The sequence below is a fragment of the Marmota flaviventris genome, chromosome 10, assembly GCF_047511675.1.
Source record: "Marmota flaviventris isolate mMarFla1 chromosome 10, mMarFla1.hap1, whole genome shotgun sequence".
Classification (NCBI taxonomy): Eukaryota; Metazoa; Chordata; class Mammalia; order Rodentia; family Sciuridae; genus Marmota; species Marmota flaviventris.
This window is the reverse complement of record NC_092507.1, coordinates 119,263,526-119,279,324: the sequence shown is the minus strand read 5'-3', so window position 1 is coordinate 119,279,324 and position 15,799 is coordinate 119,263,526. Positions and strand designations below refer to the sequence as shown.

General features: G+C 51.0%; 2 protein-coding genes across 4 annotated transcripts; one reads left to right on the top strand and one right to left on the bottom strand.

The window, feature by feature from the left end:
- Positions 1–370: 370 nt before the first annotated feature.
- On the bottom strand, positions 371–10,566 carry Shc1 (SHC adaptor protein 1). Of its 3 annotated transcripts, XM_071618399.1 has the most exons (13): positions 10,394–10,566; positions 6,890–7,057; positions 6,253–6,323; positions 5,681–5,744; positions 5,444–5,563; positions 5,124–5,177; positions 4,891–4,942; positions 4,583–4,709; positions 3,546–3,744; positions 3,397–3,466; positions 3,183–3,317; positions 2,791–3,029; positions 371–1,965 (listed from the first exon to the last, which is right to left on the bottom strand). In XM_071618399.1, exons 2-13 carry the CDS (start codon positions 7,052–7,054, stop codon positions 1,837–1,839), a joined length of 1,425 nt encoding a protein of 474 aa, XP_071474500.1. In that variant the 5' UTR covers positions 7,055–7,057; positions 10,394–10,566; the 3' UTR covers positions 371–1,836. The 3 variants fall into 3 exon arrangements, with proteins under 3 accessions (XP_071474500.1, XP_027776593.1, XP_071474499.1); XM_027920792.3 differs by lacking the exon at positions 10,394–10,566 and having other exon boundaries at positions 3,183–3,314; positions 6,890–9,628; XM_071618398.1 differs by lacking the exon at positions 10,394–10,566 and having other exon boundaries at positions 6,890–9,626.
- Positions 10,567–10,793: 227 nt separating this feature from the next.
- On the top strand, positions 10,794–14,722 carry Cks1b (CDC28 protein kinase regulatory subunit 1B). The gene is made up of 3 exons (XM_027920793.2): positions 10,794–10,947; positions 13,468–13,595; positions 14,200–14,722. The coding sequence occupies exons 1-3, from the start codon at positions 10,889–10,891 to the stop codon at positions 14,250–14,252; spliced, it is 240 nt and encodes a 79-aa protein (XP_027776594.1). The 5' UTR covers positions 10,794–10,888; the 3' UTR covers positions 14,253–14,722.
- Positions 14,723–15,799: the final 1,077 nt, after the last annotated feature.

Below are 15,799 nucleotides of genomic sequence, written 5' to 3'. Positions count from 1 at the left end.
GGGGGGGGGGAAAGCACTGACTGGCTGGGACCTTCCGCCCGGGAGGGAGGAGGTCGTACACGCCACGACTCTAGCAGAGGGCGCTTTCCGCCGGAGGAGCAGCCCTGGCCAGCTCGCCCAGGGCCGGCCTCGGCGTCCGCCCGGCTGCCGCTAGCCGTGGCCGGCCCTGCGGGGACCCGCACCCTCCGCAGACACACCCCCGGCCGGCTGGCCGCACCTCCCCGCCTGTCAACTCGGCAGATCCCCGGCTTCCTGCACACGGGCGTCGGACCGAGCACGGCCCGGCGAGGCCAGGTGGGGCTGCCCGCGACCTCCCGCCGCCCAGGCACCGCGGCAGACAATAGGCCTTCCGAGGTCTCAGACGCCGAGGTAAAAGAAATACGGACTTTAATGAAGACTTTCCCTTTGGTATAACTGAGACCCGTGGAAACATCCAAACAAAAAGAGGCGGCGGCCAGAATTTAACAGTGATCCTCCCGGATCCCCACGGCCTGGAGAGCCCGCAGGGCCGGTTTCCGTCGTCTCACCAGGGTCGCGCCTAGAAGGTGCTCCACACCTGGAGGTTTTAAGCTACCACTTCGTGACATTGTACCAATACTCAGCCACACTTCCCAGCCTCACGGTAAGGGACCCAAACTCAGTCCCAAGACTAAATCAGTTTCTGCTGCAGGTCTTACATTAAAAAAAAAAAAAATGCTGCCAGTCCTAGTTACCTCTGAGAAAAATGCCAAGGACTTGGAAAAGTCAAAGAGATGATATATAAATGTAATCGATTATCATCATTTTGTGCTCAAAAGCCATGGAAAACAAGATTAGGAAAATAAATCTACAGCCCTAAAGTATATGCATATAAAGTAAAAAACTGAATGCAGTTCCAAATCTACAGATAGTATTTAGGGATTGTCCAATGCCTTAGAGTCTTAATACCCCGGTTCCCGCCTCCACAAAACCCACCCGGGTCAGTTTACTGTCTGTACAGGAGGCCCAAATTCAGCCATCCTCACTGCCACAGATGGGGAGGCAGGGTGGAGCTACAGGACGAAGGGCTACTTTGGCTGTAGAGTAAACATGCATGCAAAAGAGAAAAGGCGGAGCTTACGAAATGTATATACAGACCCCTTGTGGGGAGGGGCCCCGGCCAGGAGGCACTGAGCAGGGGAGGGGTCCAACTACCCCCTGGCCGGTAGGGGGGCTCTGGAGCAATCTCTAAGGGTTTTGTATCCCCAGGGAGAGGGGATACAGCTGCCAGCCCTGCCTCTGTTCTCCCATCCCAAACTGGAGGGATGCTGAACAAGAAGAGGGCAGGGTTCCAAAAGCCAAAAAGGTGTCAACACCCCTGTCCTTGAATTCAGGGGCCTCTTTGCATAAAATATCTTCAGACCTAGGAGATGGTCAAAGGCACAAAGTTTAAACACTAGGGCAGAGGGGGACTGAGAGGGGTCAGGGGTACCCTGAAGCCCAGGGTGGACCAGAGGTGTGATTTGTTTCCGCTTCCCCAGAAGGTTGATAGCTTCGCTGGGCTTATCACCACAGGGCATATGCCATTACAAGCACCTGCCTTCTTGAGGAAGGGAACATCAGATTGGCACAGGAAAGGCCCAGGCAAGGAGGCTACTCTGTACATTAATACTTTGGTGAGGTTTGGGGAGAAGCAGGGCTCTACCCCAGGCTCCTGACAAATCCTCCCTCAGCTGGATACTAAACCCAGAGTCCACACTACACCCAGCTCCTACCCAAGGCCAAGCCCCACAGAACACTCCCAAGTGAGTTCCTGAGAGTTAGGAAGGAAGGTGGAGGGGGTTGGAGAACATCTTCTGGGATAGAGGCTGGGAAGGATCACAGTTTCCGCTCCACAGGTTGCTGTAGACACAGTTCGCTGCCCGCAGAGATGATGGGCAAATGATTGTCCATGTGGTAGCTGATGAGATGACTGACACTCTCAAAGCGGTGATCCTTTGTCCGAACCTGTGAAGGAAAAGGGTCAGTTCAATGAAGAGTCCAGGAGACCTCTACCCACAAGGTTGTAGAAGATGGAACAGTCAACAGGTCTGAGAAAGGAGAAGATGGGGTCGGGGGAAGCTTTTCATTAAGGCTTTTCTACAAAGAAATGGATGGATGGGAATGCTTAGGTCAGTTAACTGGGAAAAGGTGAAGGGGACACCAGTCCACAAATCGTGAAGCTGAAGGACCTGGAGGAAGTTGGCATGTCGCAGAGGAGGATATACCATGCAAAAAAAAGCTGATTGCTGTAGAAAAGAAACCAAAGCTTTGAGGAGAAGGGGGACAATGGACTGAGCACTGAGTCCACAGGGAGCTGAGAGGGTCCCCAGCTCCTCTTACAATAGGAAACTTGGCATCTAGCCTCTACCATCTAACACTGGACATCACAACCACTCCAGGGTGGTTTCCCTACAGGGGCTGGGGGTATAGCTCAGTTGGCAGAATGCTTGCCTCACATACACAAGGCCCTGGGTTCGATCCCCAGCACCACAAAATAAAAAAGAAGAGGGGTGCAGATAAGTATCTTCTAGCTCTGACAGGCTTATGGTCTGGGGATTTGAGGACTGGCCAAGACTGGAAGAACACAGCTCAGACTTAAGGACATGAGAAAGGACGGATCTCTAAGCCCCAGGAGAGGGATGCCAGGCACCTAGAGGAGCAGGGGAGGTCCATAGAGAGCTGCCAGCAGGGAAAGCACTAGAAAGCAATGACGGAAGAAAGGAACAGGAATGCACGGAAGGGCACTGTATCTCCCTTCTGCCCCGCCCCCTACAATTCTGCCACACTCACCACACCCTCAGGATCCACCAGAAGCAGGTGCTTGGGCTGCCCACTCTGCAGGCCAGTGAGCACGTACTGGCCAGGTGTGGTCGTGCTCTCTCGCACCAGGAAGTCCCCGTTGAGCTGAAGCAGCGCCTCTGCCTCCCGCCGATTCAGCTTCCCATGGAACCAGGGCTCCCCTCGGAGCTGTTCAGCCATGGACATGGACTGGGGTTGGGGAGGTACCCGAAGGGCATCTTCAAAGGGTTCTAGGGGATAGAGAGAGGGTTAGGGTAGGTAGCTGGCCCAGCACTCACCTGGACCTAGACAGTCAGGAAAGGAAGCAAGAAAGCAGAGAGTGGATTGGCAGAAGAGGAGCACCCCAACAGGAAGGTGGGGGATACAAAAACAGATACACTCACTCATATCAAAGAGGTCCCGGGGTACACTGCCATTGACAGCAGGATTGGGGGGCCCAGCCCCACCCCCTGCTTGCCGGGCCTTGTCTAGGTTCTGGACATTGACATAGGAGGGATCATCGAAGAGCTCTCTACCTGCTGAGGAAAGGGAGGCTCAATGTGACCCTGCCCTGCTCTTACACCCTTGGCTCTGCCCTCCTCAACCCCGGCTTTGTACCTGGGCAGGGGGGTGGAAGTGGTATCTGTTTACGGACTTCTGGGTCTCCCCCAGCAGACTGTCCGACAGGCTGCGGGGATAAAAAATCAAGTGAGATCAGAGACCCTCACTCCTACTTGAGCCCAGGTGCCTCCATCCAAATAACTTACCAGTGTAGCTCCCAGGTGGCTAGAGGTCTGGACACTGGGTGGAGTGGGGCGAGCAACTCCTGAAGGGGCTCCTTCCCGAAGCCTCATGTCTACCACCCCCCCTAGAGGGGGCTCCTTCCCCGGAAAGTCATTATAGTACTGATGGTCAGGTGGCTCTTCCTCCTCCTCATCCCAAGCGGAGCCATCAAAACCAGCCATCCTGAGAGAGACAGGACAGAGTGAGGAGATGGGTGTAAATGTGTGGTGGCTGGGGGGCCACACTAGGATAACAGAACAGTGGCCACGTATTGGGCATTTACTGTGGGTTGTGCATAAGGTTGGGTGTTATAAACCCCATCATTTCATCCTCCTGGCAACCCTGTAACCTGATACATCTCCTTCCCTAACTCTGCAAAATGAGGAAAATGAGAATCAGAGGTGAAAAGATTTCCCTGAGGACTCACAACTAAGAGGGAATACAGCAGAGATTTAAATTCTGATGTTTTTTAAATTATTATTTGTTTAAATTCAGGCTATGCCCTCGGTTATTACAGTGTCTCCCAGGAGAGATGGGAAGCACTATGTAGCAGGGTGGGGCTGCTCCAAAATGGTTCAACCTCTCCAAAAACAACCTACTGGCCTCCTGCTAATCCCATGGAGCCTAATGCAGGAAAGGCAGGGACCTCAAAAAAGGAGAGAGAGCCTCCCAGTCCAAACTCTTGGTGGCTGTTAGAGGCAGAAAACAAAGGATGGAGAGGCAGGCAATGATGGGGATGGGCCAGAAGCAAGGAGACTGGAAAGAGAGAAGTCCACCACAGAGAAAGAGATGCCATTGGGAGGAGCGGAAACACAGCACCACCACGGGAAAGAGGAGGCAGACTGGTCTTGCAGCAGCCAAGGCCTCAAAAGACTTTCCTGATGGGCCACCAGAAACATAAGAATGGCAGGAAGTGTGAAGCAGGGGCCACAGGTTATTTCCTTCCCTGAACCTTTCAGAGCTCAAGTGTGGGAGGAGCAGACCCACTTTTCCATTCGCAGTCTGGGGCCCGCTGGCTCACCTGTCATGAGGGGTAACCAGCTTGGGTGGGTTCCTGAGGTATTGTTTGAAGCGCAACTCGAAGGCCTGGCCAATAGTGCTGATGACATCCTGGGCAAGCCCTTCTGGACACTCCAGTATGTGGCAGGCTGGGGGCACGGCAGAGGCCGTCAGTGAGCTCGAAGGAGGTGTGGACGGGGCCCCCATCCTCCCAGCAGAGCCCCTATCCGTTCCGTTCCTCTTAGTCAGAGCACAAAAGGATAACCCCAGGTCCTGCTCACCTTCCTTACTGACAGCCGGCCCCACCCAGTGCTCCCCACCACGCCTCACCTCTCTGATTCACAGGGTCTTTGGCAACATAGGCGACATACTCGGCTGTGTCCTGGGGTGGACAGAGTCAGAAGAAGCTAGTTAGCTAAATGTTACAGCTCCATCCTGGCCCCAAGATTCAGTCCTTTTCAGATATTCCCACCATTCTAGCACCCCACTTCTCGAGCCAATGCCTTCCCAATCCCTAGCCCTTTACTTTTCTCCCCCAACCTTTACTCTGTTCCCCAACTCACCGGATCCCCGCCGGACGCAAATGAGATAGACTGCATGTGGTGGTTGGCAATGATCTGAGGGTTAGGGCAGGGGACGGAGGAGGAAGGGAACGACGTGTCAGGCAGCCTCAGGACTCTCAGATACCCCTACCCCTGGCCCAGTACCCTGGAGTCCAAGTCTCTTTCTCTTGGCTTCTTACCCCATGTCCTCCTAATTTCTTCCTTCCCTACAATCCTGCTGCCTCCACATCCTCTCACATCATCCTAGTTTTGGTCTCATCCCTAGATCTCCCTTGGCCCTCCCCTCAGTGTTTCTGGTCCCCCTGCTCCACATCACCAACCTGTTTGCAGTCTGCGGCCATGAGATTGAGGCTGCTGGTGGAGACGGTGAGAGTGATTGGCATTCCAGCAAATTTCAGGTTACTCCTCCCCAGGATAGAGCTGAGTGGGCGGCTGCAGGGCTAGGGAAGGGCCCAGAGTCTCAGAGGGCACCCACACCAGGAGAGCAAACTCCTGCCTCAGGCTTCTCCCACACGTTCGGCCCCTCCACGTCTCCCAGCCCCGCTGACCCCACATACCTTTCTCCTCCTTGTTGCCCCCTTAGCACCCGGCACAGCCTCACATACCAGACTGATGGCCTCCCTGGGGAAAGAGGGGTACTCAGACCCACAGCATGCCTCCCATCCAGCTGGGGCTGCCACGGAGCTGGGGGAGGGGAAAGCCAGGCCAGACTCCCAGGGCACTCCAGGCTCTTTGTCGTGGTGGATTGAATTAAGAGCCTTTAATATTTGATGACACTGAAGGCCGCTTCCTGGCTGATTGAGTTAGAACCTCAATGGGTATCACCCCACCTCTTCCCAGCTACCAAATGTCCCATTCCCTAGCCAAAGGCAGCAGCAACCTTCCATCAATTTCCATTTTCTACTTCAACTCGACCAACTGTTTCTGCCACCTTCCCCACAATCCCCAAGACTAGGTAGGTAAGGAGGTGCCACACCAGAGTTGCCTCTTTGCATTCAGACTTAACTCCCCTAACTTTCCCTCAATCCTCTTCACCACCCAAAGCCACCACTAGCGCCACCACCAAGTGTCCCCCTTCCCGTGGCCTCACAATCCTAGGACTTCCACAATGCAGCCACTCCCCACTAACCTGGTGACCTGAGTCCGGGTATTGAAGTCAAGGGCACGCATCGACTGCAGGACCTCCACACAGCCCATGTACTAAGGGACGGAGGGGAGGACCACAGGTCAGCAGCCTCCCCACCCCCTTCCCACAGAGCCCTAAGGCTTTCCTACATAATCCCTAAGGGAAGTAAGGCTGAAGTAGTCTGCCCACTACCTATGGTTACAACCCACCAAGCACAATCCACGGAAAACATGGAGAAAGAGAAAGGGCCAAGCTAGGAGGGCCTCATGCACTGGGGGAATCCGGAGGGCAGTGACAGGACTGGGTGGGATGCTTTGACATCTCTAGAAAAGGAGAGGAGTCTGGAGAGGAGAATCAAGAAGTCACTCATTCCCACACTTACTGAGAGCCTCTTGATGTGCCAGGCATTGTGCTAAGCAGGGTGGGGACAGTGGGGGGGCAGTGTCCAAAGAAGGAAGGGGGCCCTGGCAGAAATTTCCCCAGATGGGAAGGGAAGGGGAAGAGAATCAGAGAAGGTGCAAGAAAGGTTTCCGAAACAGAGGGTGCTGGTGGAGAAGAGGAAGGGAGCCCAGCACAGCTGGAGTGAGCAGAGGAACCGCAGGGGGTGTGGGAGGGAGTGGAAGGGAGGATGTTCACTCACCCGAACCAAGTAGGAAACCCCGGGTCCCATGACTTTGTCGTTGGGATGCAGCCAGCCCCTCGTGGGCTTATTGACAAAGCTCCCGTGGCGGGTCCACTCCTCGCCCCCCAGCTGGCCCCCTTCCACCCGAGTCCTGCGCCCGCCGCCTCCACTCAGCTTGTTCATGTCCTGGAGGAGGGGCAGGGGGCCTGAGTCTGGCATGGCTGCCCCTGTGATCCCCTCCCCATCCTCAGCTGCCCTTCCAGTCTCCCCCTTAGGCCCCAGGCGTCCCCCAGCCGGGTTGGCCAGCTTCAGGTTGCTCATCCGGGGAAAGAAGGAGCACAGGGTAGTGGGACTGTCGTCCCCAGGCAGAGGAGGCAGGATGGGCCCCAGAGACGAAGCTGATGGGGAAGGTAGCTCCTCCGGGGGGGTGGACCCTGAAGCCCCCTCCTCCAGCGATGACAGAGACTCATTCCGAAGTGGGTTGTACTTGGGCTTGGGGGGCAGGAGATCCATGGCTGGAGTTAGAGGGGGGTTGCTGCCCAGCCCGGCCCCCCTGCCAGTTCGGGCAAGGGGGCCAGGCAGGGGGCATCCCCAGGCCCTTAGCCTGGCTGAACCTCTATGGCCCAGGAGTCACAGGGGTCCTGGGGCAGGAGAAGGATAAGTGATTTCCATTCCCCCAGGTCAGACCCAGACAGTTTCGGGGCCCATCCCCACCAGCGTGGAGCCTCTTCTCTGGCTAAGACGAGAATAGGCTGGACCCGGAGCTGCCTGGCTCCTCCCCAGAGGCGGGGAACTAAGGAGAGAGACCAATCCCAAGGACAGTGCTGACTCACAGGCTCAGAGGGGCTGAGCTCCCCCAACCACCGCCCCAACCTAGAACTCCTGCTAGGGTAAAGCTAGCGACACCCTTCCCCTGCCCAGTGTAGGGCAGCAACTAGTAATCTGGAGAGGAGGAAAGTGGAGGTGGAAGGGAAAGATGGAGGAGTACGGAGGAAAGGAAAGAGATAAGAGGAGGTCTGGATCAATCCAAACCGGACATGGGCAGGCAAAAGAGATCAGGAAACCAGGGGAGGCTAGCGGGGAATGAGGGAGGAAACAGACAGCTGGGGGTGGAAAGGGAGGGGATCCCGGGACTCAGCATTTCCCTTCCTGTCCAGGTTGAACACACACATTCCCCCATCCTCCAGCCCAGGCTACCTCCCACCACTACCATATACAGGGGGGTAGTGGCCCCAGGGAGCCTGGGCCATTAACATCCTTTGCTACAACAGCTGTGGACTGGGGACAGGAAGGAAGTGGTCCCAGTGGATGCAGCAGGGGCCTAGCGGGTGGGCAAGGCTGGTGAAGTAAGTGAAATAAAGTCCAACCTGGGTGGTGCCTCAGGGAGCTACAAGACAAGAACTCCATCAAGAGGATATGTTCAAGCCTCTTTCTCCATGCATGGCGCCTACCAACCAAGGAACAATGGCCCACGGTCAAGCACTGTTCTGCCCCATTTCCAAGGGACCATTAGCAAAGTAAAATAATAAAGGTAAGAAAGGAGGATCAGAGCACTAAGACTAAGGTCAACCCCTTGGGCCTGCCAGGTACACCCAGACCCCTCCTCTTGCAGGGCTTTCAACCTCACCAAAGTGTCCCTTACACTAGAGGAGAGGTCTGGCAAGGGAAGGTGGGAGAATGAAAGTTCCCAAAGAGAAATGCAGGCTACAGACCACTATAGATAGAGTGGTCGCAAGACAAATCTGTGTCAATAAGGACAGGAGAAAGGGGTGCCAAAAGATGAGCTGAGGCTGGACTCAAGGAACAGTCCCAAGCCTATTCCTGCCACCCACAACTTCCTGCCGCAGTTCTGCTTGAGGCCATAAAGGAAGTTGGAAAGTGACCAAAATACAAGTAGTAAAAGATACATCTTCCCCCAGGCTCATCTCAGCATAACCCTTAGGTTTGCTTCAGAGGATTAAAACAATCTATATGAGTGAAATGATTAACACTAGTAGCACTTAAAGTATGTCAAGTACCTTGCTTAACTCTCTCCGCTTCCCTCAGTTCTCATCCCCGAGAGCCATGTCACTGCATTCCCCCACTCCTGAGAAGGAATTCTATTATCCATTTGCTAAGGCCTCAGTTCTCAAACAGAGAATGAGGGAGGATTCTGCCATGGCTTCATGCTTCCAACACACACACACACACACACACACACACACAACCAGTATGTCCTCATCTTTAGAGATGAAGTGCTGTGTGAGACTGCAAGATCCAGAGATGGGAATGACCCAAAAGGTGTGGCCACTTGGAGGAAAAAAGGATGACTCCTGAAATTTGCACAGGGAGAAAGAAAATTGCCTGCTAGAGGTCCAGGCGATTGGGTATTTGAGGCAAAAAGCGCGTGTTGCTTCTCAGGCCAGCAGAGAGGAGAAAGGAGAGCGGGAAGTAGCAGGAAATGGCGAGGGCCTCTGGAATGTCTCCAGCTAGGAAGGCTGCAAACGGAGCCAGGACCAGAACCGAATGCCCAGACCACAGCTTTGCCCAGGGGGAGGGGAAGACCCAGAGAAGGGGGACTGAGGGGTCCCTTAAAAACCACGAAATGGACACTAGTCGCTTCTCCGGGCTCCAAACCACCATTCCCGGGTGGAGGGAAACTTTGGCTCCCGTTGGCCCCCAAGGCCGCCACCAACAACCCGCCGCCCCACCCCGCCTCGGGCAGGAAGACCTCAGCGGTTTGCTGGTCCTAGGAAGGAAAATTCTGAGCAAGTGTCTCTCCCACTCTCCTACCCAACCCCAAGTCCAGCGCCCCTCCAGTGGACCCACACCTGGAGGATCTACTTGAAGGTAAGGGCAGAGAAGCCGGCCGCCTCTAGTCTCCCCTCCCAGCCGGGATGGGGACTTCGACTTTCCACCTGGAGGAGCACGAGCGTCAGGAAACTGAGCCCGAGGCCCAGAGAGAGGAAGGACAGGGCAATGTAAGCGGGCGACTGAGACAAGCTCTGCAGGCGACGACCTGGGTCCCCAGGGATCAATCTCTTAAGGGGGCGTGGGCCCCTGGACGCGCGCCTCAGATTTCTAGGCAGCCAAGCTTCGGGACGGCGGACGTGGACTACGGAAGGGGCGGAGCCCCCGGAGGGGGCGGAACCCCCGAGTCACAGCTTCAGTAAGGTAATCCTTTGAGGAGAAAGCCTTTGCCCTTTCGGAACCTAGGCTTTGACAGACAGGAATTAGCGGAGAGTCGCTGTGAAGAGGCGGAGTTTTGGAGAAGTGGACGGACTAAAGAAGGGTTTCTTGTAGTAGGGCTTAGAAGCATGCCTGGGGGTGGGACTTCCAGGAAAGCTGGACGACAGGGTGGAGTCACGACAATAAAAGACAAGTCGGGGTTCGGGGAGACCCCAGAAGTTGAGAGGTGGGACTTCCGGGGAGGGGGTCTCAGGAGGCGGGGCTCACAAATGACGACCGGAAGTGGGGTCCCGGGAGAGGGGTTCCGGGGTGGAGGAGTGGGTCGCCTAACGAGTAAAAAAAGTCAAGACTCACCAGGGCCTCATGGAGTCTCCGCACCGCACCGCGGGCCAGTCTGGTTGCGGATCACGCCACTGCCTGCTTAAGTCGCCGCTCTAACTTTCTCCCCGGCCCGGCCTCCCCGGAGAAACTTTATTACACTCACTTCCGGCCTCACTAACCCTTGACCCTCTACCTCACGGTCCCTCCTCACCCGTCCCACTTTCCCGAACCAGCCAATGGCAGCGCGAGAATGCTCATGGAGCAGTGATAGCCAATAAGATGCCTATTTTTGACCCAAGCTTGTTCTTCGGGAATGTGAGAATTGCACTCCAATAAGGACTCGAGGAGAAGCAAATCTAAGCCAATAGGAGGCTTCAAGGTGGAGTTGTCCCGCCTTAAGCCAAACGGACCAATAGGAAGTGCGGGCGGTGTGTTTGAAAGCGAGGCCAAAGAGGGTGGGAGCGCGTGCTGCTGGGAGTTGTTTAGAGGTTGGCGGCGCGGTGTTGGAGGCCCGCAGGCAGAGTGATCATGTCGCACAAACAAATTTACTATTCGGACAAATACGACGACGAGGAATTCGAATACCGGTTAGTGCCCGCGCGGAAGCCGTTAGCGAGGTCGTGAGCCTTGACAAATGAGGGCCAGAGGAGTTAGTCACTTACTGAGGCGACAAAATCGGCGCATGCGCGTGAGATTAACGGGATGGGTGTGCGATTGGAAGTGTAAGGCGCGTGCGCGAAGGGTGGGGGGCTATCCTACAACAATGAAGTGGAATTTGAAATCCGCCCTCTGTTAATTGCTAGCGTGGTTAGAGCGCTGACCGCCTTCACCCTTCGGGGCTTCTGGGTCATTCTCACGATTTTATTGGGCAAGTGGTTGTTAGACACCGTTCCTAATTGCACGTATCGCAGTCATTCCAAGTAGCTAACGAGAGAAGCTGACAAAAGCGGAGCTGGAATTTCCCTTGCGTCCTCAATGCTTGAGGAGTTATGAGAGAATTTGAGTGTTGTTTATTCACGGAAAAGGAAAGGGGTGTGGTTGTCTGGCTTGTGTTAGGAAAGGGACTTAGAAGAACTGAGGGGAACAAAAATGGGCGAAGAACACAGCAAGTACCTAGTATGGGCCTAGTAGATGTCCTTCACTTGAACAATTATGGAGCGCTTAAAGGTTTCAGGTGTGCTAAAGTGCAAGGGTAAGACATGGTCTCTGCTCACAAACTTAAAGATCTGGAGGCTACCGACAAACTCCATGCTGTGTTGGAGCTCCGGACAGGGTGTGGTGGTGGTGGTGGTGGTATACAGAACTTTCCAAGAAGAGGGAAGGCAGCTAACTGCCTTGGATGAGAATAGGAACGTAGAATTGGGAAAAGGAAAGTACCTCTTGACCGAAAGGCTTAGAAGATACTGGATATCCATCTGCCAAGGATGGTGAAGAAAATAGCCTTACATTGGATGCAGCATTTGGATTTGATAAAATCTAAATCTATAATAATTCTGCATTGGAAAATGAAGAAAGACAAAGGATTCTACAAATGTTGGCATTACACCAATCTGTATTCATTGTAATACTTAAAACAACTTCCTCCACCAGTAGTGCACACCTGTAATCCCAGCTTCTTGGGAAGCTGAGGCAGGAGGCAGTCACAGTTTACTGAGAAAGAAAATTCTGTAAATTAGTGAAATCCTGTCTCAAAAAATAAAAAGGACTGAGGATGTTGCTCAGTGGTAAAGTGCCTCTGGGTTCAATCCCCAGTACAAAATAAATAAATACAACTTCCTAGTTTGTATCTTAGCCCTTTCTCAATTTTAGAGCAGAAAGTGAAAATCTGCTCTTTTCTGTCTTTTCACCCAGCCTAGTTTAGGGCTTTGGACACTTGGGGAATTATGAGAGAGTTTGAGTGTTGTTTGGTATTTGTTGACAAATACATAACCATCTTTTTTTTTTTTCCTTTTTTTCTTTTTTTTTTTTTAACATAACCATCTTTATGCCCCCCCCCCCAAAAAAAAAATCTTGAATCCAGTTAACTTTGTCATTCTCAGCCGCTTTCTACATCCGAACTATTAAATAAACTCTGTGCCAGGCATGGTGATACACACCCAAAATCCCAGTGATTAAGGAGAATGAAGCAGGAGGACTGCAAGTTCTAGCTCAGCCTGAGCAACTTAGCAAGATTCTGTCTCAAAATGAAAATAAAAAGGGCTGGGGATGTAGTTCAATGGTAAAGTATCCCTGGGTTCAATCCCCAGTATTACACACACACACATACACACAAAAGGTTATAGCAAAATATTTGCACAGCTAGGAATAAATCACTAATTTCATCCCCCAGCAGCTTAGCTGTGGCATTTTGGTTTAAGTTTGTTTGTCTATATAATCAAGCCAAATTTTGTGTCTGGGGCTTGTTAGAATGTAAACTATTTTCAGACATTTAGATAAGAATTATCTTTTTTTGGTGGTTTTGCAGTACTGGGGGGTCTTGCACATGCTAGGCAATCACTATACCATCTGAGCTACACCCCCAGCCCTGTCTTTTGGGGGAAAAACTCTTATTAGTAGCACAGAGGGAGCACTTAGACTCAACATGCTTAATGAAAATGTGCTATCTGCTTTAATCTGATTCAGATCAGAATAATAAATTTCTTTGCATAAAGAGAGATACCTTTGGTCTGGAAAGCATGGAGTTCCCCAAATCTGATGGCATATCCCTTCAGAGTTAGGGAAATTAGTGTTAATTACATTTTATTCATTATGATGACTCTTCTACACAACACTTTATGACAGCCCTTTCTTCTCCACAAAGTAACTTCTGTCCCTTCCTTGCCAATCCTGCTTAAAACCCACCTGTAGCTATTAACACTGTACTCTTGTGGGACTCCCATTGTATTGTGGGTAATCAACAGAAGACTATAAGGACCATGAAGGCAGAAAATACCTCTCAACAGTGCCTGGAAATTAGGTGCTTACACTGGTGTGTCCATCTACAACTAAAAAAAAATACAAATTAAAAAAAATATATTTTCTTCTTTGTCTTTGTATACATGCACTTCTCTGACAAACTGTACCCAGTACTAACACTAATTCCCCATTTCCCCATATTTCTGTTACAGGCATGTCATGTTGCCCAAGGACATAGCCAAACTGGTCCCTAAAACCCATTTGATGTCTGAATCTGAATGGAGGAATCTTGGAGTTCAGCAGAGTCAGGGATGGGTTCATTATATGATCCATGAACCAGGTCAGTGCAATGGCTAAAAACAACTGCATAGAAGAACTTCTACAGTGAGAGAATGAAAGCATAAGATTGCATAACCCAAAGCAAATAGAGTAGAAGAGAATGATTTACTGAGTTCTTTCCCCTAATTATCTAAACAAACTTGAATGACCAAAAATAAGAGGAAGGGTAAAATATCTGAAAAGTTCAGAGATAACCTGCTACTGAAAAACCTTTAATTTAGTTAGCAGGTACTTTTTAAATTATTTTTTAAGGCCACATATCCTAGTTTTGGTCCTTGCTTGGTTCACCATCAGAAAGCAAATTCTTGGATGTGTTCCAAATAAGCAGAGGAAATTATATTTCTTGATAAGACACCAGACACCCAACTGCCAGGCAAAACTAATAAAGGACACCCCAGGGCTGTATAAACACAGCAAAAACTGATATTAACGGTTCTCGTTTTGGCAGTCAGGCCAGACTTCTGGGTCTGCTTCTAAGACCATATGCTTACATCTTAATTTAGTTATAAAGATCTGAGTGGGTGATAGCTAGCCGGTGGTGGGATGCACTATAGGTTGTACATAGGATGGTGTGAGCTTTTCTCAGATTTCACTCACTGTTTCAGAACCTCACATCTTGCTGTTCCGTCGGCCACTACCCAAGAAGCCAAAGAAATGAAGCTGGCGAGCCACGTTGCAGCCTTGAACTTTACCCAGCTGTCCTTACTTTCTGACATCTTTCTGATAATGTGATTATGTTGCCTTCTTGTTTTCCACTTTGATATTTAAAGGATGTTCAATCCACTGTTTGAATGTGCTGGTGACTGCTTTGCTTGTGGAATAGAGCCACTGCTGCCCTGCCAGATGAGTGCTCTGTGGACCACAGCCTTAGCTGGGTGTGTCCCCAGAAGCCACAGTGTGCTCTGTATCCATCAGAACACACATGGCAGATGGAGGGAGCATCTAAGAATCAGACCACGGCTGTTACAGGGATTGTGTGAACTTGCCGTTTTATTTTTTTCCTGCTGGGTGTTGTATGTATGGTGACTTATGGATTTATGTTTCAATGTATTGGAAATTTTCCATTTTATTTGAGAAATCTGTTCCATGTTAAAAACCTTGATTAAAGAGGAAGTTTTTATAATCTAATTCTTTTTTCCCCTACTCTTATGGTGACCATTATAAGTCAATATTGTGGTTATAATTATATACCCTTCAGTTTGATAATGAAACTCGGCTCTGCAATAATGAGGTTTATTTGAGCATTCGGGTAATCTACTTTAAGCAGACTTGCTGTCAAACATCTGCTAAAATATATTTCATTCTAACTACAAGACTGAGACAGGTAGAAGTTATATAGGGACAGCCCCATCTCATCAAAACAAATAAGCTGTTTCGTACAGTCAGGGGTGCTTCCTTTAACATGGTCCCAATATTTGAAGGGCACACGGGGTTAAGAGAAGAGGCTGTCAACCAGAGACTACTTTGTGCTTTCTTTCCTGCCTAAAACTGGCACACTTCTGACCTGTTCACTATGCCCATTGGTGGTTTTTTACTATTTCTTAAATTTGATTGAGCATAGAAATCATCTGGGTAACTGGTACCCACCTAAATTATCCTTAAGAGACTGAATTAATTGGTTTGGAGTGTGTATTAGGTGATGGATTTCAAACAAAATTTGAGAAAACAGATGTAAACTGGCCATTTAAGAGAACATCATCAAATAAAAACTCCACCCTCTAAAAGTAATAGTAGCATGTCTTCTATCCATTTAATCCTCAAATAGTTCTTCAAAGTGCCAGCTTTGGATAAGAGGTATCAACATGGGGCTGGGGTTGTAGCTAGCAAAATGGTAGAGTGCCTGCCTAGAATGTGTGAGGCATTGAGTTCAATTCTCAGTACCACTTGTAAATTAATAAAATAAAGGTCCATTGACAACTAAAAAATATTTTTAAAAATCCATCAACAACTAATAAGCAGGGCAAGGTGGAGCACACCTATAATCCCAGATGCTCCGGAGGCTGAGACAGGAGGATCGCGAGTTCAAAGCCAGCCTCAGCAAAAACAAGGCGCTAAGCAACTCAGTGAGTCCCTGTCTCTAAATAAAATACAGAATAGGGCAGGGGATGTGGCTCAGTGGTCAAGTGCCCTTGGGTTCAATCACTAGTACCAAAGGGGCGGGGGGGGGGGGACTAATAAAATATATTTTTTAAAAAGGCATCAACA